Source organism: Leptidea sinapis, chromosome 33, assembly GCF_905404315.1.
Source record: "Leptidea sinapis chromosome 33, ilLepSina1.1, whole genome shotgun sequence".
Lineage (NCBI taxonomy): Eukaryota > Metazoa > Arthropoda > Insecta > Lepidoptera > Pieridae > Leptidea > Leptidea sinapis.
This window is the reverse complement of record NC_066297.1, coordinates 3,536,394-3,559,341: the sequence shown is the minus strand read 5'-3', so window position 1 is coordinate 3,559,341 and position 22,948 is coordinate 3,536,394. Positions and strand designations below refer to the sequence as shown.

The window sequence follows — 22,948 nt, the reverse complement described above, 5'->3', positions numbered from 1 at the left end:
GGTAAAACACACCCAACAACCATGATACCGCGTTGTACATTTTCAACCACATGTGATGCTAATTTCAATAATGAAAGTTGTGTTTATCATCATCTTCGATAGAATATCTATATCTATCCATAGTACGAACGTACGACTGATACCTAACATGTGAACTGAACCTGAAACGTCTTTAGGAAGTCGAAGAATTCTGAATTAGCTGAAACAGATGGGAATTTAAAGATGTAAGGTAAAGGCTATATGACGAATGAATCAACACCTCCCAGCCAAATTTTCTTAAACTCTCGTCTCATCTTTCTATTAATTAATTTCCGCCGCTTTCTTTCAAAATTTTCCTTTATTCTCAACAGTTGTTGGCATTACAGATCCGAGTCGATGGTTCTGCCTGGCAGTAAAATCTTAATTTTTTTGATTTCTCACTGGGTCTGCTGCTATCAAGGGGGGCTTCCCCGCAACAGCCATCAAAAACTTTACGCTATTTACTCGATCTCCATATAAACCCTTTCATTCAATCGGTGTCAAGTATATTTTTGCCTTACGACTTCTTACGTTATTAAAATGTCTTAATTCGCTGTTGGCAGTAGATTACCAGTCGCTAACAATCACACTCACACATTATATTAGTGGTGTACCTGCGGTGACCTCCACGCAGGTGCCGGCTCGTCATTCGCCCGCACCACTCGTGCCATCATTATTCCGGCGGGCCTGCGACACACAATGCTCGTGATTTGATGAAAAATGCTAATTTGGGTGGAATTTGCATTCGGGTCGCGGCTTGACTGTGGGGGTGAGTGATGAACGGTCGTGATTGAGGTGCGAATTTATGTATACGAGCCGGCTGTCAAAATGCTTTTGCTCCTGAGCATATATGTAGGAAATAAAATAAGAAAAGTATATGTGAGAATTTCTCTAATGAAACAAGTAAAATAAATTAATAGATCAATGACAACTGACTAGCTGGCAAATTAGTCGCTAGCCGGGGAACACAGCGGTGTCTCATCAGTAAGCCTAGCAGTATTTGTGCCTTTAGATTTTCGCCTTAAAGGGCGCTGTGTCTATTAAATTGACTGGGCTACTTAAAATTTATCATCTTATGTGCATCTTATATATATCTTGACCGCATCTAGTGACCAGGGCGTGTCAAGGGACACCAGATGAGCGTCACTTCTTATCGTATATAAAGATGGATAAGCTTCTTCGTGTAATTTTTTCTAACTCCACGAAATATTTGAAAAAAATTCAATTTTAATGGCAGCGTCATGGCGGGAGTTTTTCCTTACCTTATAAGAAAAAAAGAACTTCACTCGGGCCCTTGTTGTGTGGGCTGGATCATCCTGTCATCTTTCTTCACCTGTCTTCATTTTGTGTGGTTCTCATCGACTGTTGGTGCTTAATAACTTTAGTAGGTTTTTAATTAATAACAATGTTTACTTTTTAACTTACGAAATAAGTTGTGTTGATTGAATATTTTTGTTTGATCACTTTACATAAATTGTAATTTAAAATACTTTGTAAAACGATGAAGCTGTTAAAGTTGATTTAATGGAGTGGCAATGATTTTGTTGCCGCTTCTTCTCAGTAATATTTAAATGATCGAGTGGTTTCAAAGCAGTAAACATGCTGAGTTGAGACTTCTTTGAGACGTATAGAAATAATATTCCACAGTTTCTTTACTGTGTGTCTCTTTCCTATAATATATAGTCTATTTATTTACGTATACGATAACTGTGATAGAATAATTATTCATATACATTTCCGGTTTTTAATTCACTCAACTTATTTTGGCTTCGTCAAGCTAAAATTGTTCATCGTTTTCCATACAAAATATAATTGTTATGTACATATTACTTGAGTATGGAATCATGTTGATAGCTTTTTTACAGTTTATTCTTCAAAGTGCCACTCGTCCTTGCGATTGGGGAAGGTTAACTGAATGTAAGGCTGATATTGGTGTCAATTCAGTTTTCCTAATACTTTCTGAACGGTAATGAGGTTTAGTCGCTCCTCTCAAATTAAGTTTTCTGTTCTATCACTATTGTCACTCCAAATATTGTACTTATAGGATTCTATTTTTCGAATTCAAATATTTGAGTGTAAACTGAAATAGTCTTTACTAGTGATTTAGTTACCTGCTTGTCTTCCTTCAAGATATTCTTCTTACAAATTTCTTTCCATTTAAGTAGAATTATTGAATGCAATTTTTTTGCGTCCTTTCTAGTTTTTCAGTTGAACCTTATATATAGAAGATGTGCAGCATGCGACCCCAGTACAGCTTGAAATATTCTGGCCAGTCAGATAAACGATGCATAATTTAGTTTTTAAAGACTACAACATACTTATTTTATGCAAGTGTCGACGTGTTTTGGATAAAAAGAAAGCGGAAATATCCAGAGCTTGCAAGGAAGAGGTTTGAAGTTATTAGTACCGTTTGCCACTTCATACCTGTGTGAACTGACATTCTCTTTAATGGTGGAGACTAGAAATAAAAATAGACCTCAATTAAGAAATGGTTCTACACGATTTGACAATTTTTTGAAAATTAAATAAGACCATCACGCAAAAATGTGTTTTTACTGTAGTCTATCTTGCCTTTTCCCTTCTGCCGGCGACCCACTAAGTAAGGCATCGCAACCCCCTGCTCGCGCTGTGGGTGTGTGGGTCGCTACTCACAGATTTTTTTATTATTAAAATAATGGACGAGACGAGCAGAACGTTCAGCTGTTGGTAATTGGTACGCCCTGCCTATTAAAATGCAGTGCCGCTCAGGATGATTGACAAACCCAAAAATTCTGAGCGGCACTACAACTGCGTTCGTCACCTTGAGACATATGTTGTCAAGTCTCATTTGCCCAGTAATTTCACTAGCTAGCCTTCAGACAGAAACAAAATAATGCTTACACATTACTGCTTCAGGGCAGAAATAGGCGCCCTTGTGGTCCCCTAATATAGTCGACATCCGGTGCAAAGGCCTCCTACTGGTAAAGTCCAGATTGAAAAACACTGGTCTACAGCATCTTAATAATTGTTCGACCGTAATACCCTATTTCTGTATAGTAAAGTAAGCTGTGAATTGGTGTGAATTTTTAGCAGCCAGTGTGCGCCGTGCGGCCACGGCCAAATAAAGTGACGAGCGAGAGATCGGCGTCGAGTCTCGTCCGGCGTCGGTAACTATGACAACACAAAAGGGTTTTTAATTAAGACACGGAGCGTGGGCAATGTTCTCGACAAATTAATTATAAATGAAGTAAAAATAAGATGATCTTTCATTAACGTACCTTCTCCTGGTTCGTTGTTTGTTTGTTGATGTTGGACCACGCCTATTGCTCTCAACCATCAGCGATCAAGCTAGTTGATCATTTGGTTTCTTAGTTGGTCCTATCATAATATACTTTCATGAATAAATTTCGCTCACAATTCGTGTTTACACGTAGATGTGTCTTTGGTATCCCAATACATTTATTGGAGTCTATTTACTACAAAAAATTCAACAAAAAAAACAACCGACTTCTAAAAACACTATTCTAAAACAATAGATATATATAATATGCACTAAAAAGTATAAAAATAATTGCGTATTTTTATACAATCTAATAAATTAATGTAATTCTATTTACGATCATTGTTATTTGTCAAATCGGTGTCGTGTGTCTCCCGCCGCGGCCCCGCTCTCTCCTCTCGCCTCCTCACGTCGCGTGCAACTCAAGCACATCACACCTGTAACTATGTATGTAGTTACAAACCTATCTAGGCTGACACCGACTCCAAAAATAGCAATAATCGTTTTGGCCTACAAAAAATGCAGCTTCATGTCGAAACAGAAAATGTGATTTAAAAAATTATTAGTTTATTAAGTGATGATTTAAAAAGATCATGATTTACTAAAGTATCTATGATGTATATAATGTAATGCATGCACACAATTTATATTGAAATATATCAAATAATTTTAGAGTGAACCAAATTTGTTTTTATAATTTAATGAATTGATATGAAAATCTCTCTATGTCGAAGCTTTTGGCACCGAGAACATTGAGCGAATGGTCAATCTCAGAATTACAATAATAGGCCACGACTGGAAGACAAACAGTCAAGAATATTTTATAAATTTGTTCATTGAATTTTATTAAATGTCTTTACATCAAAAGGTCTTCAACAGTAGTAAAAATATTATCTAATATATAAAATTCTCATGTCGCGGTGTTTGTAGTTAATCTCCTTCGAAACGGCTTGACCGATTCTCATGAAATTTTGAGTGCATATTAGGTAGGTCTGAGAATCGGACAACATCTATTTTTCATCCCCCTAAATGTTAAGGGTGGTCCACGACATTTTTTTTTTAATATTTTTGACATTTTTTTAAATTTGTTTGATTATGAGTCAACATTAAAAAATACATACAACTTCAAATTTTCACCCATCTACGATCAACAGTTACTATTGTATCGCGATTTTAATATCGGCAATACAACGTTTGCTGGGTCAGCTAGTATTGTATAATATAACATATTAATATCAATGATATGTTTATCTGCATATTAAAGTAGAACAACTAGATCTTAGGTTTGCTTTGAAACGGAAAATTTGTTTTAACCCAGAGGACTCAAGTTTGCTCGTTTACCATTAAAAAACTCTATTTCTCGTATCACCGCTCTTCGACAATAATGTCCTTAAAGCCTCGCCTAGTATCGGTATACTGGGTCTCGGAATGTCGAGCGATTGCTAATTCCGCAGTCACCTGTAGGACAAAGCCAAATTGGGTTCGAAGAAGCTGGGTGTCATTAATTAAGCACGGCAATACTCCAAGTCGGCCCACATTCTAGCGCTCAACAGAGCACAGGTCCGGCCACACATGGAGTATTGCTGTCATCTCTAGTCTGGCGCACCCCAGTATCAGCTCGATCCATTTGACCGCGTGCAACGCAGAGCAGCTCAAATTGTCGGGAATCCCAGTGCTCTGTGAACGGCTGGATCACTTGGTGTTACGTAGAGACTTCGCTTCATTGTATGTTTGTACCGCATTTATGACGGGGATTGTTCTGAAGAGCTATTTCACCTGATTCCTGCCGCTGAATGCCACCTTCGCACGACACGCCACAAATTAGGTTATCATCCCCGCCATCTGGACGTGTGGCGGTCTTCCACAGTGCGTTTTTCAAGGAGCTTTCTTCATCGTACTACAAAGTTGTGGAATGAACTTCCTTGTGCGGTGTTTCCGGGACTATACGACATGGAAAGCTTCAAAAAAAGCGCGTATAGCTTCCTTAAAGGCCGGCAAAACGCTCCAGTCATTTTGAAAAATTCATTGAATCGTTTTTCAAATTTGAAGAATTTTTTGAATTTTTGAGGACACGTAAGAGACGATCTATCTAGGTTGATACGTCACAGATGTTTGAATGTGTAGCGACTCTACTTAGAGCCCACGGTATTGTGATATGCTCCTGTCATTGGCTCTCGCTGCCGGGCCGCACCCGCAATCATAAGTTAGTGGATAATAAATAAAGTGCGACAAGTTGAATATTAGATTGTAAATCACAAAGTTCCCAACAAAACCGGCGCAGCGTCACGACTCGGCATCATGTGACGATATTGCAGTTAATATTGAAATATTAATAAAAGCGTGTCACAAATTTCGGCGCACGCCAAATGTCATTGACACAGCGCTGGTGTGGAGCGTGGATTAGACACGGGGAGCTTGAGCGCCGGAGCCGACTTTAATTTTATGCATATTATGATATTGGTTAGTGGTTGGGAAATACCATTACCGGCCGCCGCGCCGGTACCGCCGCACCGTCGTATTCGCCCCACGCTCGGTTGCTCCGCTACCTGCTATTGTTACGTTTTTCAACATAACAGCTCTTCTACGGCTCGGATATCTATGCGGGGCATTTCATGGTGATTTTGATTGCAAGTTTCTATATTACTGGTATTTTTTTTTAATGGAAAAGGAGGACAAAGAGGGTACGGTGACCTGGTGTTAAGTGATCACCGCCGCGCACATTCTCTTGCAACAGCAGAGGAATCACAGGAGCGTTGCCGGCCTTTAAGGAAGGTATACGCGCCTTTTCTGAAGGTACCCATGTCGTATCGTCCCGGAAACACCGCACAAGGAAGCTCATTCCACAGCTTTGTAGTACGTGGAGGGAAGCTCCTTGAAATCCGCACTAATGAGGACTGCCACACATCCAGTTTACTGGTATTTTAATTTTTAGAATAAGTTTATAATAAAGCACAAATGTTTACTTCTTCCCTTATTATTCATAGCATTTTATTTTATTTTCGGTTGAGTCATAGTCAAAATGTCGCGTCTCTAACGTTTTGTATCACCACCACTTATTCGTACATCGTGTTATGTTGTGCAGGATATCTATTACCAAAATCGAAAGCCGAAGTTTTGGTCCGAAACGAAAGAACGACTAACTTTAAATTAAGTCCAAACCAAAGAACTTCGGCTCGGAATAGCGCGGACGGATTTCGTTTCGGAACCATAGACATAACCATAAAAATTGAAGTTGTAGTTACGATCATAATAATGTCAAACAACGAAAAAGTAAATGTCAAGTGAATTTGGGAATAATTAGAACGAAAGGCAAAATGTCTGATCACGAACTTCGTATCGATCTTCGAATCCGAAACACTTTCGTAATAGTAAAATGTACGATCCGTCAGCCGAAACTTCGTATTTCGATTTTGGAAGTTAATTCGTTTTGGAATGTGTTTCTCAACTTTCTTCTTTCGTAAAAAATATTTTAACAAAAATTATAAAATCAAAACTAATTGTCTCCTTCGAACATATCTAGCTCTCATACCGTTCCGTAGGATATTAAAAAAGTTGCCACAAATTAAAACATGCGTCTGTTTGAATGGCGGCCTTTATTGGCTGAATGTTGATTCGCTGCGGAGTGCCGAGCCCCAGAATTCATTTCGTAGCTGCCAGCAAAAACAAATCACACGGAATATGAAATTTGTATTGCGTCAGATATGGACAATCCATTTATTTGCAGTTAATCGATTTCTATTGCCATTTTAAACTTAAATTAAATGCTCCACAAAAAGCGATTGTGAAACTCGCGCAGTTTGGGGATTTAATGTTCGCCGCACTCATAAATGATGATAATGGCTCGTTCATTTTATTGGTGAAATTCAACTCTTACAAAAGTATTATATTAACATTAATATTAATATTATTACGGATAAAGTATTATTTTTCAGTGATACTTTTGTTGTTGTTTGAGTTGATTGATGATGGATTTTAATTTGTTGTTTCTTTTTATTTCATTACTAATCATATTTGTTAAATAAAGTTAATCATTTCTATGACTACTTATTGCAGTATTTTGCACCATTCTTCAGATTTTCTCAAAGTTCAATACAACGTATAAAAATAAAACTAGTAGGTATATTATTATAGAGAATAAATCTACACTCACAGTATGTTCACATTTTTCACAATCTCATTGATGCGTTTATAAAGCCCTACGTGAACGGGAGGATACATCCCGGCACAATGGAGCATTTGAATGCGATGTGTGTTCTCGAATATTCTCGCACAAAAGATTATTCCTTCTAGAAACATAATCGTGGCTTTGTGCGCGACCGTTTATTCTAAATCCCTGTGTAAAACGAAACATCTCGGAATGTTAAAACGCTTAAGAAAACGCTTACGCGGGATTTATTCTCTCTCTTAAGCCGAGAAAGGATTGCAAGTTTGCTGGAATCGATGTCAATACCAGTTTAATATTCGCAGGGTCGTCCCGAACCGTGTTCGAAGCGAAACAAATATATATAACCGTCATTATAGGAGCGGGTCAACCTTCTGCCAAATTTATTGTAACAGACAGCCCTGAAAGATATCTGCATTATACCGCAACTATTGCTGGACTATTTATTTATTTAAGGACAATCAACAGCTTTCAATTAATCGTTATTAAGCAAAACAAAATGTGATACATATTATTGTTAAGGCGTAGACCCACTTAGAGATTGTCACAGCTTGCAAAAGAGATATTATAAGATCCAGCAAACTGTAACAGTCAGCTAGCTGGTTCTAGTGCCATGAACAAATAATTAAACAAAAAAATTAATTAATACAATTAGAGTTAACTTTAAAATAAAGTCAAAAAATAAAACCAGTTAAGATTAAAATAATATAAAAATATTAAAATGATCGCATACAACTTTACAACAAAATATTAAAATGATCGCATACAACTTTAGAACAAAATACTAAAATGATGGCATACCACATTGACTATGTACCCGGTGAATCTTCTAATAATATGTTCTAGTTCTTTTTTCAATTGCTATCATTTTTCTCTTTTCTAATAGTCAAAACATTATTGCTCGCCCTTACCAACCTTTTTTTTAACTATCTCCTATCTCAGTCGATAAATTCGGGTTTGTTTTTTGCCTTTACAGCTACGGGGGGTCACTCCGAGTCAGAACCTAATCCTTGCTTTTTGGTTAAGTCGCTTGTCGGACCAACATTGGCTACGTAGCCCGGACCGTCGAGTGGTTAGTTGGCGTCTGGCGACCGATGACGATCTCCTCCGTTCGGACCGGAGTCCGGAGCATCCCACAAAATCCATTAACATTGTTTGATAGGGGATTTGGGTCTCGTTGTAATCATGTGTAATCCTCTTAAGTCCGCCATTATTTCAATACGCGCTTGCTTTTTTGTTCCAAATTTTCGATGGTATTAATTCGAGTTTGGATTTAAAGCAATTGCCAATTGGTCAGTAAAATAAAATCGCATTTCGGCGGCACTCATTTAAACGATTACCTTGTTTACAATACAAACAATACAAAATCGAAAATCGTATAAAACCATTGAAACGTGTTCATTACGGTAATCCATTGCGTTCGCTAGAACTTAATTTTGTTATTTTTGTATCGGGCCTCGATTGTGCGCGCTGTTTGTTGGATGAGAATCTGAGATTGATTATAGTAGGGCCGCTTCTATAATATAATAATATCATTTGTGTAGGATAGGATTGGTAGTATGCGCTCGCGGGTCTGTCTCTTACCGCGGTGCGCTTACCTGTTCTTGTGAGCGCCCGCGACTGCGACCGGTAGAAAGGGACGGAGATGTCAATACAGTAAAGGGAATGCATTTCAACAATGCGTGTCTACCTAGAGCGGAGGACGGGGAGCGAAAGCGGGCGACGTTGCTAACAATGCACGCACCGAGACTGCCTATCTGGTTTTACAACCCGGCAGATTCGCGGAGGTTGCCGCTCCGCACGAAAGCTCGGTAAGAACTAGTTCCCAGCTTTCGCCGGTTAATACCCGTCCGTAGCCGGTGAAGCAAGTCGCATCTGTGCAGGTCGTGCGGACCCTTCGCCCCCCTTCCCGCCGCGGCGCATTCTTGATTCTACACCAATCCAGAGGAACTTCGCGGCAGTCACACCAGAGCGTCGCGCTGTGAGGACGCGTGTTGCCGCCTCCCCTCCCCGCGAACTATCGTACACAATACGACTTATAAACAATCTCTATTATCGTGAAATCAATCATTTTGTTGACTAATAATGGGAAGAGTCTGGAGACATGTGATCATAACAGAGCGATGACATAAAACTATAGTGCTGATAAAAGTTATGTTTTGAATGTTTGAAGTTTTAAATGTGCCGGTGATGACCTGATGGGATCGCAGTGTGAACGAGAGTGCTCCACTAGTGATGTGTCGTGTGATATAGGATATCGACAGTCGTTTAGATGATTGTCGGTGTCGGCGAGCGCGGCCGTGATAAGAGTAGTCCAGCTGCGAACGAGTCCTGATGATCTTGTACATAAGTCTGTGTTTCATACTGGTAGTACTAGGTGAGTTGGACAGGCACGACCAAGTTTATTGACAACTATGACATTTAGACGACTTAGCTCGCTAGCTAGGAGTCGTGCGGGACGAGTGGACTTCAAACTGTGTTCTGTGTGTTAATTGTAACGTACCGACCACCAATAATCCCGATGATAACCGAATTATATTAGAATAGATTATATATGATCTTGGCCCATTATGCTCTGCTAATGTCCAGTTCTTTCTTAGGAAGACTAAGACCTCTTAAGTAGGTATCTTCAATGGTATACCACTCACTTTAGTTACTCTTTTATAAAATGGATTTTCAAATTGAAATAAACTTTAATAGGCTTAAGCTAAGCGCTTTTGAATCATAATTATATATATATATACCATAAGTGCGAAAAATTTTGAGTTCGTGAGAAGAACATACAAGAAACTCAACAGCCACTCTTTTCAAATAGAGTATTTTACAATAGCTGTAATATACTTGACAAATTAGTTTGTAAGGTGCCGCATATAATATATTTATTGTGATCAAACTTAAAAAGCATATGAATTTATTAAATATTTAAATAAAACTAAAAAAATCAAAAAATATGAAGGTGTTTAAGTGTCCGAAAGAGTTATTGTCCATTCAATAACTACGAACCAAATTTATGAAAACCTGATTATTACTTAGTTTATTAATTACTTAAATCTCAAATTGTTTCAAGTGCCATTCGGCGTTATTGTACATTAGATAATTCTGGAAAACTTTTCATAGATACTGCTATACGTTTATTCTTGGCGTCTTCTATGGTCTTTCTAGTCAAGATCGACGGAATACATTCGATCGACCGGTGGTCGTGGTGATCTTTGGGGGAGGCTTTTGTCCAGCAGTAGACGTCTTCCGGCCGATGATGATTGGCTTAATTAGGACGCGGTTAAGCAATTTTATTTATTTTTAATCTGTCGCCCTTAACGTTGTACTTGTATTCAAAGAGGATGTAAATACTATGTTATTGAGTCGGGGCTGCCTGAGAAAAAATTGAAATTTAGTTTGGTACGAAACGTGCAGTGATTTGATTTAAGTTTGAAGTAGTAGTAATAACAGTATGGCGATTGGCGACGAAGTATAATCTGGCTAAGTTTGAAAGCGAACAGTTGCTTAAAACTTTGTGGATTTCGGGTATATCCGTTTTTTACAAGATTCTATCCGTCACCCGTCCAGTCTATCAATGACTGCACGTTTCATACAATCGAATGAATCGCTTTTTCGTGTAGAGTTTCGCTAGGCTGCTTGTATTTATGATTAACCACTGGGTGTCTACTTTAAACGAGAGTTGAGCGGTGCCGAACCCGCGACCCTGCGGCCGGAGTCATCTCACAGAGCATGTACAGGTTAATGAATATTTATTGAGCGTACGTGTTGCGATATAATATAATGCGGTTTAGCTCGGAAAGTAGGCTAATGTCGGGTAACGCTGTAACGCGTTCACGATTTTAAAATGTTTCGCAGTCTGCGTGCTGAGTGCTCGCGTTAATTTATGACGGAGTGCCTCCACCACTGAATCATAAAACTGTCTCGGGACCAGTCTTCTTCGTTAACATAAAAGATACTTCATGTATCACGTGAAACCCTTCGAAACTTCCTATAAACTTCACTAGTGTAACTTCAATACCGATGGTAATGATCCTTATGTATCCAAAGAGCGTGCACTAAACCTTCGCCTGCCTTATAATTAAACATTCGTGTATTTAAGCTTTCATTGTTGACAAACACGAAGCCTGTTCAGACTTCATAGACACGTAACAAAGTTAATTAAATGAAGTAAAGAAAGCATTATTATTGAAGTGGAACTTCTTTAGAATCGTTGTGATTTGAAACTCGTTCAATCGTAAAAGCGAGACGATAGAGAAACAAACAAGTAAATGTATAAGATCCAGCCGGCGAGAGAATGAGATAGAAAGCATTTACACAGTGTTTTGATACCAGGCGACGTATTACTACATTGACACCAGGAGAACATAAATATGGTAGCGGTGATAGTAATGTCTTTCATAGCGGCTGAAATAATGCGTCATTCTAGGAACCAGGACTTAATATGCAGTATAGAGGTTCATGCACAATGCACATCTTAAAATGATTATACATCTTGAAGCTAAAAGTTTTGAAGGTTTCACTTCTACCTCGTGTGAATAGCATTGCACTCATGTTTTTTTTTATTAATATTTATTTTGTTCTCTTATTAACGCAAACTCTTGTTAATGTAATTTATAACGAAGTAACCCGACCCTCGACAACATGAAGCAGTACAGACGAGTCGAAATTGTGTTGAAACGAACTGGCAACAAACAGCTTTTGGGCTTCAGGCGAAATATCGTAACGAGAGACGCCTTGGCGTATTGTTATTGGTGTGTTCTGGTTCTGGTCAGTTTGTATTAAAAATTATTTTCTAAGTACTCGACACGATCTAAATGATTCTTATTAAAAAATAGATTATCGCGTAAGATTCACCTTAATTTTTTAATTTTCTGTTGTATTTTTGGCATTTTTTCACTTCGCTTTTGGTTAAGTCAAGGTACGTAAGATAGAGATAGGTGAAATTTTTATATTTTTCTGAAAAATATATCTGAATAAGTAATGGAAACTTATCGAAAAACAAAACTTAAGAGGGCAGTAGTTAATAATTTACGATGCAATTATAGGTAGCGTGACAATTTAAATTGATATTTTATTACGATTTTCATATTATTCAAAAATACCTTCTTAATTCTCTGTATCTTAAATCTCCTTCTTAAATACCCGTGCGGGGGTCGTCGAAATGGGTTGAGTAAATAAATGAAATATAACGACTTATTTGATTCCTGATTATTGTGTTGGTGAACATTCCCGAAATAATACATCGATGGTTGGTAGTTGGTACGTTGGGGTGTCCCCTCTTGTAACGTTACCTGGGTAAGTAATTGAGACGGAGCGGGAGGTAAGCTTTACCGGCTTATCCGTGTGTCTGTGTGCGTGTCACTGCCGTCATTAAGTAATCCCATGTTGTTATCTATTAAATACTTATTGCCTTACAAATAAAATTGGCATAACGTTATACCTGACATTAAACCAAAAGTATGCAAAATGTTGACTATATCTGTGACAACACTATCACTTCAATGATAATTCTAAAGTTTTTCGAATGTTAAGCAGGCTTAGCCAAACGGTAAACGTTAAAACCTCCGTAAACGTAAAAATGTTTCGCATATTATTTGGTTTATTTTCAGGTAACTTTATACCAATTTTATTTAAGTGAAAACTTCTCTAGCATCGTTGTGATTTGAAAGTGGATGAAACGAAAAAGCGCGACAGTAAATAGAGACAGACACATAATAAATTCATAAGATTTCGTGGGAGAAAATGATTTAGAAAGCATTATACAGTGTTTTAATACCAGGCGATCATAGTTGAAAAAGAGATTGTCATATGTATGACGCGAGTATACCTTAACATATTCTGACATCATGCGCTCGACGGAGAACATAAATATGGTAGCGGTGATAGTAATGTCTTTCATACCAGGATTTCATATGCAGTTTAGAGGTTCATGCACAATGCAGGTTTCACTTCTAACATGTGTACTTTATACGCACACAATTTGTTTTTGTAAGGCTGTTTGTTTAGGTGGTATTGGTCACGTCAGGCGTCGGACACAAGTCCGTTACATTGCAGAGCTTGTACACTTCGGTGTGTATGTTTTTGTTGGATCAGTGATGATGTTCACTCTACAGTTGCAGCGTTCAACTTTTGTCTAGTAAATATGTGTTGCCTGACATCTGCTATCAAAAGAAACCTCTTATCTTATACCTTTAAACGAGCAATTCTTGTTTATAAATATATATAATCTGAATCTCGGCAACGGCTCAAACGCTTTTAATGAAATTTAGTATACAGGTAGTTTCGGGGGCGAGAAATCGATCTAGCTAGCTTCAATTTAAAAAATGTAGTTTTATCCGTGTTTTAATGAGAAACTGCTGCAATAACATTAGAATACAAAGGTAAATTTTGCCATCATATACAAGACTATAATAGCTCAGATGGGACATTGGGTGATCCGGAAAGCAGAAGACACCGATTCGAATTCAGATAATTAGGCACCTTCTTAAAAATCCGAGCAAGGCTCGGTCGTCCAGGTACTACATTCTAATGCAATGAACGCAGGTCCACATTATTCCAAACACCCACAAAATCTTTTTATTTCCACGTTTAAGGAGGGAGGTTACTTGTACAGCTTTTGTTTTCATGCAAATATAAAGCTCGTCGCTTCTCGATGTTCGCGAGCGGATCCTGTTAAATATATTAAAACGAAACATGTGAGGATGTTTGTTGCTTACTCAGTATATAAGAATGGAATTAACATACAAGCGAGTGAGGTACGGTCTGAAAACTAGCATAAAACTCAAGTAAAATATATTGGAAAATTTAGTTTTATAAGGCCCTGACTAGAAAAGACGTTTATTTATTTTTAAATGAGTATATTCGTGTTTAATTTTTCTACAAAATTGTTAAAAATATTACTACAGCTGATTATAGTGTAGATAAGAACAGTAACTAAGTTACTAGTAACGAGTACTGTTGGGTCATCAGTTCACTTTAACTGTCTTACAGCCATTCCCAATATTCAGTCTATCTCCGGTTGTGGCCTACTTAAGATAAAAAATCGTAACTATCGTTGACTTTTCTGTCCCAATAAACCTTTCGACGGTAACTCACCTTATCCGTATCCGCTGTCTGTGAATGGGACGACGTGTAGCTTACCAGGGATAGAAGTTTGTAGGGAAATTGCAACAGTGAACTGGCGATAAGGGTTATCGGGTATATTGGGACAGCTTCAGATTATTGACAGCTAATTACTGACAGTAGAAGGTAGTAATTTATCTCTATCTGTAGATAGTATATTAGGAACGGCCGTTACTATCTTTACCATATCGTTACCTACTTAACAACGCAATATTTTAAGTTTCAGTTTACTAAACTTGCAACATATTGTACCACTACTTAAATGCTATATTGTCGCTTTTGTGCACTTTCTATTCTAATTCTAATATCTAATGGAGAAATAACTAATGATCGCGGATATGTTACCAGTGGGAGGCTCCTTTACACAGGATGCCGGCTAGACCACGACGGCGTCGATTTCTGTCGTGAAGCAATAATGTGTAAACATTATTGCGTTTCGGTCTGTTGGGCGCCGTTGGTTCGGTGGTGATTGAAATTACTGGGCAACTGAGACTAAATATCTCAAGGTATCGCAATTCTAGTGCCGCTCAGAAATTTTGGATTTTTCAAGAATCCTGAGCGGCACTGCATTGTAATGGGCAGGGCTTATCAATCACCATCGGCTGAAAATCCAGCTCGTCCCTTATTATTATAAAAAAAAAAAGTTTAATATTATATGTATATGAGTCCTTGTGCTGTTAGAACTGGACCCGCTAATAGAATCCTTCAAGCAGTGTACAGCCGCAGGCTCAAACCAATAAATAATGTCGTTTAAAACATTTATCTGAACGTCGATGGAGATCCTCGAGGGGTGGACACAGCCCGCATACCTCGCATGTGTGTGAATAGCCCAGGTCTAATGGTGCACTTACCGTGACCCCGGCGATATAACGACGCGTTATGGATGTATGGTGTTGGTGTATGGCTCTTTGGTATTTATATATTACTCTTGTTTGAAATGTTTTCAACTTCACTCTTAAAGCCGAAAAAAGGCGATTGAATGTCAAAGAGTCCGATGTTGTATATTTTTTAAATCTAGAATGTTTCAGTTGACATGTGAAAAAAGTTTCACTCTGACATCTCGCAGCAACGAGGTTTTACTATAATCCAAAGTAGCCAGTAGGTACGAAAAACGTTAATTATATTTAAATTAACCTATTAGGTATACCTAGTATTATTATTATATAAAATTAACATAAAAAATTTAAATGCGATTTTATAAATAAAATAAGTATTTAAAATCAAAAAGGTATTTAAGAAAAAAATAAAGAGTTGAGTTATATTTGAGCATATTGACCAAATGTTTTTAATGACTTCTCTACGTAACCTTTGAGATAATATATTATATTAATTGAATATTAATTTCCGATTTTATTGTGAGTGGTATTACCATGACCTAATACGGTGCCATCGTCAATCAATTTTAACATCAATATATTTTTACAATCGACGTTAATCTGATGAGATATTTTACTTAATTACTTTATTTGACGCTTCTACACAAATCTTAATGTCGCTACAACAATAAATTTATGTATAGATAAATAAAATTAATAATTAAATTATGAGGCAAACGAGACTTACCATATTATGGCTCAAGGAGACGAGTGCAATTGTTGTGCCGCTCAGAATTTTTGGAATTTTCAAGAATCCTGAGTGGCACTGCTTTGTAATGGGCAGGGCGTATCAATTACCATGAACTGAACGTCTTGCTCTTCTTGTACCTTATTGTCATAAAAAAACATAAAAAAATTAAAAGTAAATTATAATCTACTTGAAACTAGCAATACAAAACTAATGACACTAACATACCTATTGATTTTCATCAGTAGATCAAAGAAGTAAATTTGACAGATAAACTGTAACCATTGTTATCGTAGCGCGCGTCCCGAGTGAAGTAAGGGTCGGGTACTTGTGTCCTAATTTCCAAAACAAGGTTATACAATTATTGGGCTTGTAAAAACCGTCGTAATAAGGCACTCTTTCCTCTAATTTTCATGTAAAAAGTTTCCTTTTTATCTCAGAGCGATGCAATTAAGTTTTTAAGTGGTATTTGAATCGTTGCCAAATAGCCACACTAAAAGGATTCAATAAAAATGTTTAAAAATAAAGCACTTTGGAAGGTTTTCTAAGAGGACGGATATTAATGTTAAATATTTAATTGATGCTATGAATAACGCGGTGTCATATTACGTGGAGTATGTACCCGATGTGGGTGGAGATGGTATCTTGTCATTATGACACTATAAAATGTTATGGGGCTAATAACGAGTCATGTACACCGGGCGATAAGAGATGTTGGACTTAAGAGAATTATAATAGCGAATAACAACTCTATGACTGTGTAGAGAGATGCTTGGATAATAAAAATTGGCCGTAAAATGTTTGAAGAATGTCTGGATTGTAACGTGCCGCGATACTTGTTTTTGATATTAATATGTTCTTGTATTCTTTAGCTAACACGTGATAAATGTGTGTTTGTCTAAAACTGTTGCATAGTTCATCTCCGTTAACAATATGAGGTTAATCTTTAGAATAAGCAAAAGGTTTACCCCCTTGTTCATAATGGTCCGCTAACTTAAAACAGCCGCTAAGGAGTGTTTTTTCTCATTCTGACTTAGGTCAATAGAAGAAGACAGTGAGAATTAGCAATGCTTTTAGTTAGACTATTATGAATAAGGGGGTTACTGTATTTTGTTTTTTGCTCGGCGTGATGTGACCTCGTGGGAAGTCTCCCGTACTACTTAGATGGAACGTTTGAACCTTTTTGTAAAAATAAATACAAGATCAATAATTATATACATCTTAATATATATAAATCCAGTGTCCTGATTTTTGTGTCCAATGAACTCCTAAACTAATGGACGAATTTTAATGGGGATTACTTCATGGAGTGCAGTTTAGTGTAACTTGATAGATAGGATAGTTTTATTTTGATTTGGGACCCATGATTATTTTCATTTCCAATATGTGAAAGAATCTACAGATGCACGGTTTTACAGTTCTGCTGTGAAACAATTTCATTATAACAACAGGGAGCATATTTTATGAAGTAGAATTACTTCAGATGTTTAAAAATATTATTGACATATTCATATAATACAGTATATTATTTATTATGTACAGAACAACGTCTGTCGGGTATTATATGTAATAAGTACTTAATCTGAAGCGAAGCAATGCTAAAATAATAGTATCCATGACACCACTCTCCACTTAATCTAGTAATATCCGGACGACCGAGCCTTGCTCGTATTTGTAAGAATGTACAAAACTTGAACTAAAGAAAAACTAATAGAACATCTGGATTCGGAGCGGGGTTTCTGCTTTCCGGATCACCCAATGTCCCATCACATCTGAGCTATTACAGTCTTGTATATAGTGGCGAAATTTACCTTTGTATTCTAATGTTATGGTAGCTGTTTCTCATTAAAGCACGAATAAAACTACGTTTTTTTAAAGTGAAACCTAGCTAGATCGATTCATCGCCCCCGAAATCCCGTGTATACTAAATTTTATGAATATCGTTGGAGCCGTTTCCGATATTCAGATTATATATATATATACAAGAATTGCTCATTTAAAGATATAAGATATATATTGATCAGACTTAAATAAAATCGTGCAGTTGATTGTTGTAAGAAATATCACACACCCCTTCCCTTATTTACTTCATATGTCCGCGTCGCCTGTCGTGGGTCGCGGGTTTCGGTATTGAAGCCGGTAATGTGATAATTATGCTAAAATGTCAAAATTGAAAGTTTAATTAACGCAATATCGTATTAATGTGATGTATGAATATAAAATGAAACAAGCGGACAATTAGCCGAGCAACACATTGTCTGTATAATGTGGTGCGTACGTTCGTCGTGTGATGTTTGTTGTGGGGGGAGGGGGGGGGGGAGCGGACAGACAGCAGATCAATTGAAACGTGGTTCATATAATAAATACGAGAATACAATTCTGAAAATCCAATCGTGCTTTCTTCCACGTACTACAAAGCTGTGGAATGAACTTCCTTGTGCGGTATTTCCGGGACGATACGACATGGTTACCTTCAAAAAAAGCGTGTACACCTTCCTTAAAGGCCGGCAACGCTTCTGTGATTCCTCTGGTGTTGTTGCAAGAGATTGTGGGCGGCGGTGATCACTTAACAACAGGTGACCCGTACGCTCGTTTGTCCTCCTATTCCATAAAAAAAAAATACTTACCCTTACGCCAATATTTTGATTTTCAGTCCTATTGACAATAGAGCGTATCTTCGATAAAGATATCTTGTTCTACCCGCAAGTCCGGTCCAAGCTCTGTTAAAAGAAAGTGAGCCATATTGGCTGTGAACCGCGCACCGCGACTTGGACGTTCCGGTGATCGATATTCTCCAATCAGGTATTTTTGATATTTAGAAAGCTGAGTTGATAGTGTACTCTACTTCACCGCACAGACTTATGACTCTCGTAGATGGATCGATTACATTGTAGGTTGTAATAACATACAAACTGTATCCTGGGTCGCATCACTTACATAATTAATCTAGACAAATTAAATTTGAATACAAAATTTATGAACGATGCGGTATATGAACCCACGACCTCTAGCGTTCTGTGCGAGCAGTCTTCCACTAAGCCAACAGTTCGTATGACGTATCGTTGATAAATCTTATGAAATTGACTTAAGATGTCGCTCTTTCGATCGATGATATTTTTAAGTCTGATTTATTGATTGATTAAATATTTGAAATAGTTTGATTTAATGATTAACATATATAATTAAAAATGAATTTAATATTTAAACATATCAAGTTATCACGTTGTATTTAGATAAAATTTAAAATACTGGCGTGATGACGTCATCCATGAAACGTGCGTTCTGCGGGTGGTTAACAGTACCTAATGGGAAGCATTTAAATCAGAGTTTATTATCCAATAGCAAGAAAGAGATTTCTTTCAGATAATTATTGCATTTCGTCTATAACGCGATACAACTCCAACAGAGCAACGGACGGATGTTTCAATCTAGATAAAAATTGTACGAAATTTTATAAATTGTAAACCAATACGATATAGTTTTGTAAAGAAAATTGTATTATGTTTATATATAATTAATAAAAAATGCTTCTAATTCTGAATTAAAATTATGGCGATCTTGTGCGATAGAGGTAACCTAGCTCCGCTCGATTCCTCAAGGCCATTGACTCGGTCTCCAGCCTTAAGTATTATAAATTTACGGGCTTCGTCTACTGTATTCTTGAGTCTACAAGTATCGGGTATCTGTCGGGGCGAGGGGAGGCGGGCGGCGGTCGAGCGGGAACAGCAAACCGTGGCAAAGAGAATTACTCGCACGTGATCGCGACGCACGAATCCAATACAACTTATATTTAAACACTTTTTATTTCTCCGTTCACTACTTTTTCTCATCTTTTCGATTATTTTTTCTTGTTTGGCTATACGGCCTGACGATGAATCGACGCAATATCACGATGCCTTGGCGATACTTTTGTTGCATAATATACCAAGTTAGGTCATTGTTTGTATCGCATATGATCAGCAGAATGTTACTGCCGCTGCTAGGTCCATTAACCACCTTAGATCTTTTATACGTAGACTATGACAGCTGTGAAAACGTCGAAATAGATTGACTTTAGAACTAACCTCTATTTTGAGCAATTCACGCACACTAACAAAAGGTGTCATACAAATCGCGAGTGTAAGTAAGACGTAGCTTATCGCGCACACTAACGTTGTCTAACAGCAAGAGACTTTTTTCAGAGGTATAAATTATCTAAGTAAGGAAAACACCTCAAGACTGTATCGTTGGAAATTTTAGATTGATTTAAAGTGGAGATTTTGTTGTTAATGCGCAGACCTGAGTCTTATAAGCTAAACAAGTTTCATTTAACCCCATTCCGCGACTTCTACAAGAGACAATAGAAGACACAAGTTTCTTACGGCATTGGTCGATGATTTCTTGTGAAAGAAGTGTATGGCCCGTGTATTGCAAAAAATAACTGACGCGTCCTACAAATTATGATATATGATTCCATACAGTTGTCTTGTATGATCACTCTCCATCTATTCCTGTCTCTGGCGGTGTGAAGGGCATTGTGAACCGTAGAGTCGAGAGCCGAGCGGATCTGGTCGGACCATCGTGTTGGACTGCGTCCACGAGGCCTCTTCACATCTATTTTGCCGACCACAATGAGCCTCACAAGGTTTCCATCGTCCTTCCTTGCGATGTGACCGAAGTATTCTAAAACTCTGCGCAGAAAATCGCGAGGAGATCCTGAGTTCAGGAGAGATTAGACCGAAATGCTGTCCAGGGGATACGGAGCATCTTTCTCTTACACCACATCTCAAAGGGGTCAATGCGTTTGCGGTCTGCAGCTTTCAGTGTCCAGGTTTCAAGTGTACCAGATCAGTGACTTTATATTTTATTTAAATGCAACTTCGGACATTAAGCTTTTTTACGTTCGTTTGTCCTCCTATTCCATAAAAAAAGAGCTATTGTCATCCATCTCTCATAAGAACTATCTTACCTGAGCACTCATCCAGGATATCCAGGTGGGAGCGCTGATACCTCAATCAGCACAAATAATTGTAATTTTCACTAAAGACAGGAGCCGAGACTGAATGTAAACATCGCTAATTAACTCTTAAATCTTCATTCTTTATGTAGATATAAGCTCGGCATTATTCTAAAATTTCTCTTTTGTGTTTACGTTGAAAACAGGCGGGGTGAGGCTCGTTCATTATATTATCACTCCGGCTTACAAAATATATTTAATAACTAATTACATGAAAAAAAAAAAGCAAAACAAGCATTAATTGCTGTACTAATCTTACATAATGCTAATGAAATAAAGTTAAATGTGCCTTCAAATAAATATCGGCAAACGGTCTTTGGACAGCAAGTCTTTCGACAAAGGACTCCTCCAAAGATTTCCATTCTGTCCTGTCTTTTGCTGTTCGTGTCCATCGTTTTCTTGATGTCGTCTTCCCATCTCATAAGCTATTTAAGTCTACCTCTATTTCTTTTGCTGTCTAGTAGATGCCATTCAGTTATTAGTCTTGCCCCTTTCTATGTCTTTTGTCTTATGATATTACCTGTCCATTCCCTCTTTAATTATTTGAATGTTGTGTATGCATTCTTAAAATTTGTCTTATCTTTAATGGCTTTTAATATTACACGATCCTTTCCGATTCCGATATATTCCGGTCTGACAAATTATTAATTTATTAGCTAGTTGGTCTGTCAATGCCCATGTCTGACAACCGTATTCCATGTCTGACAACGTATTAACAAATTATCAAATACAGCCTACTAAATATATGAGAAAACATTTAGTCACACCCCAGCTGCTGTGTTGAACCCCTATCTATAGGACTGTATAATAAAATGTTGGATGTTATTAAACCAGGATTCTGTCGTATTGGAAGCGGGGCTGGGGAGAGATATCGAGTCGACGACATAAGTTCCCGATCGCTTTTTAAACAAATTATGTTTGCGAGAGTTTCGCGAAGTGATAAATAAGTTTTGCGAGAGGGACTTAATTGTGTTTCCATCACAGACATGTCTTTAGGCTCGGCTTGTTGACTTAATTTTTCAATTTTGTAATTACATTTTTTTTTTGTATTTTCGCTCAGATTAACGTTACGAGGAAAATGAATACCGACGGATCATCCGCAGAGATTGTGCGTGTGACAGTACTGTTGGATAACTTTGACACGGGAACGAAATTGTTTTGATGAAAAGTTTCAATTTGAACCAATCATGATAACGAAAGAGGAATTTAAACAAGGATTGTCCTAATGTACTATGTACCTGTTGAAAGCATGATATAAACTTTGTCACTCGATTTTGTTTATGATTAGTGGATGACACGAGCAAGACCAGTGGGAGGCTCCTTTGCACAGGATGCCGGCTAGATTATGGGGTACCACAAAGGTGGCTATTTCTGTCGTGAAGCAGTAATGTAAGGAACCCATATTTCAGTATATTACTCCAGTTCAATCCATTCCTTAATTTTTAAAGATCTCTTCATAGACGTCGTCGCTTCATCGTTTCGTAGGTCGTCCTTTTCGTCTTTTCCGGACAGGTCTTTTCCAAATTCTGAATTCTTCCAAATTTGAACAGATGTCTATTCAAAAGAGTAGAAAGTTTTAGTATCTTGGACACATAATGACCTCCGACCTTAAAGACGATGAAAACATTGAGAGAGAACGACGATCATTGTCTGTTAGAGCTAACAGGCTCGCCCACAGATTCGGACATTGTCCGTCGAATCGTAAAATGACTTTTATACGAAGTGACCTTTGTTCAGAGCCCACTGCGCGTCATTTTACACCTGCAGGCTGCAGCCTGTAGGTTGACTATACTACTACCGCGATGTGTGTAGCGCGTCGGGGATTTTTATT

General features: G+C 37.6%; 1 protein-coding gene across 3 annotated transcripts in view; it reads left to right on the top strand.

Moving 5' to 3' along the window:
- The window catches only part of LOC126974653 (uncharacterized), a 310,786-nt gene that overhangs the window by 215,252 nt on the left and 72,586 nt on the right, over positions 1–22,948 (top strand). Inside the window, exon 1 of one of the 3 annotated variants that reach the window (XM_050822194.1) lies at positions 9,342–9,816. The exons of the other annotated variants lie outside the window; for them this stretch is intronic. Within the exon in view, the coding sequence (XP_050678151.1) occupies positions 9,774–9,816 (43 nt within the window). The 5' untranslated portion in view covers positions 9,342–9,773. Of the gene's footprint in view, positions 1–9,341; positions 9,817–22,948 lie in introns of those variants that run through there. 3 annotated transcript variants of the gene reach the window in all.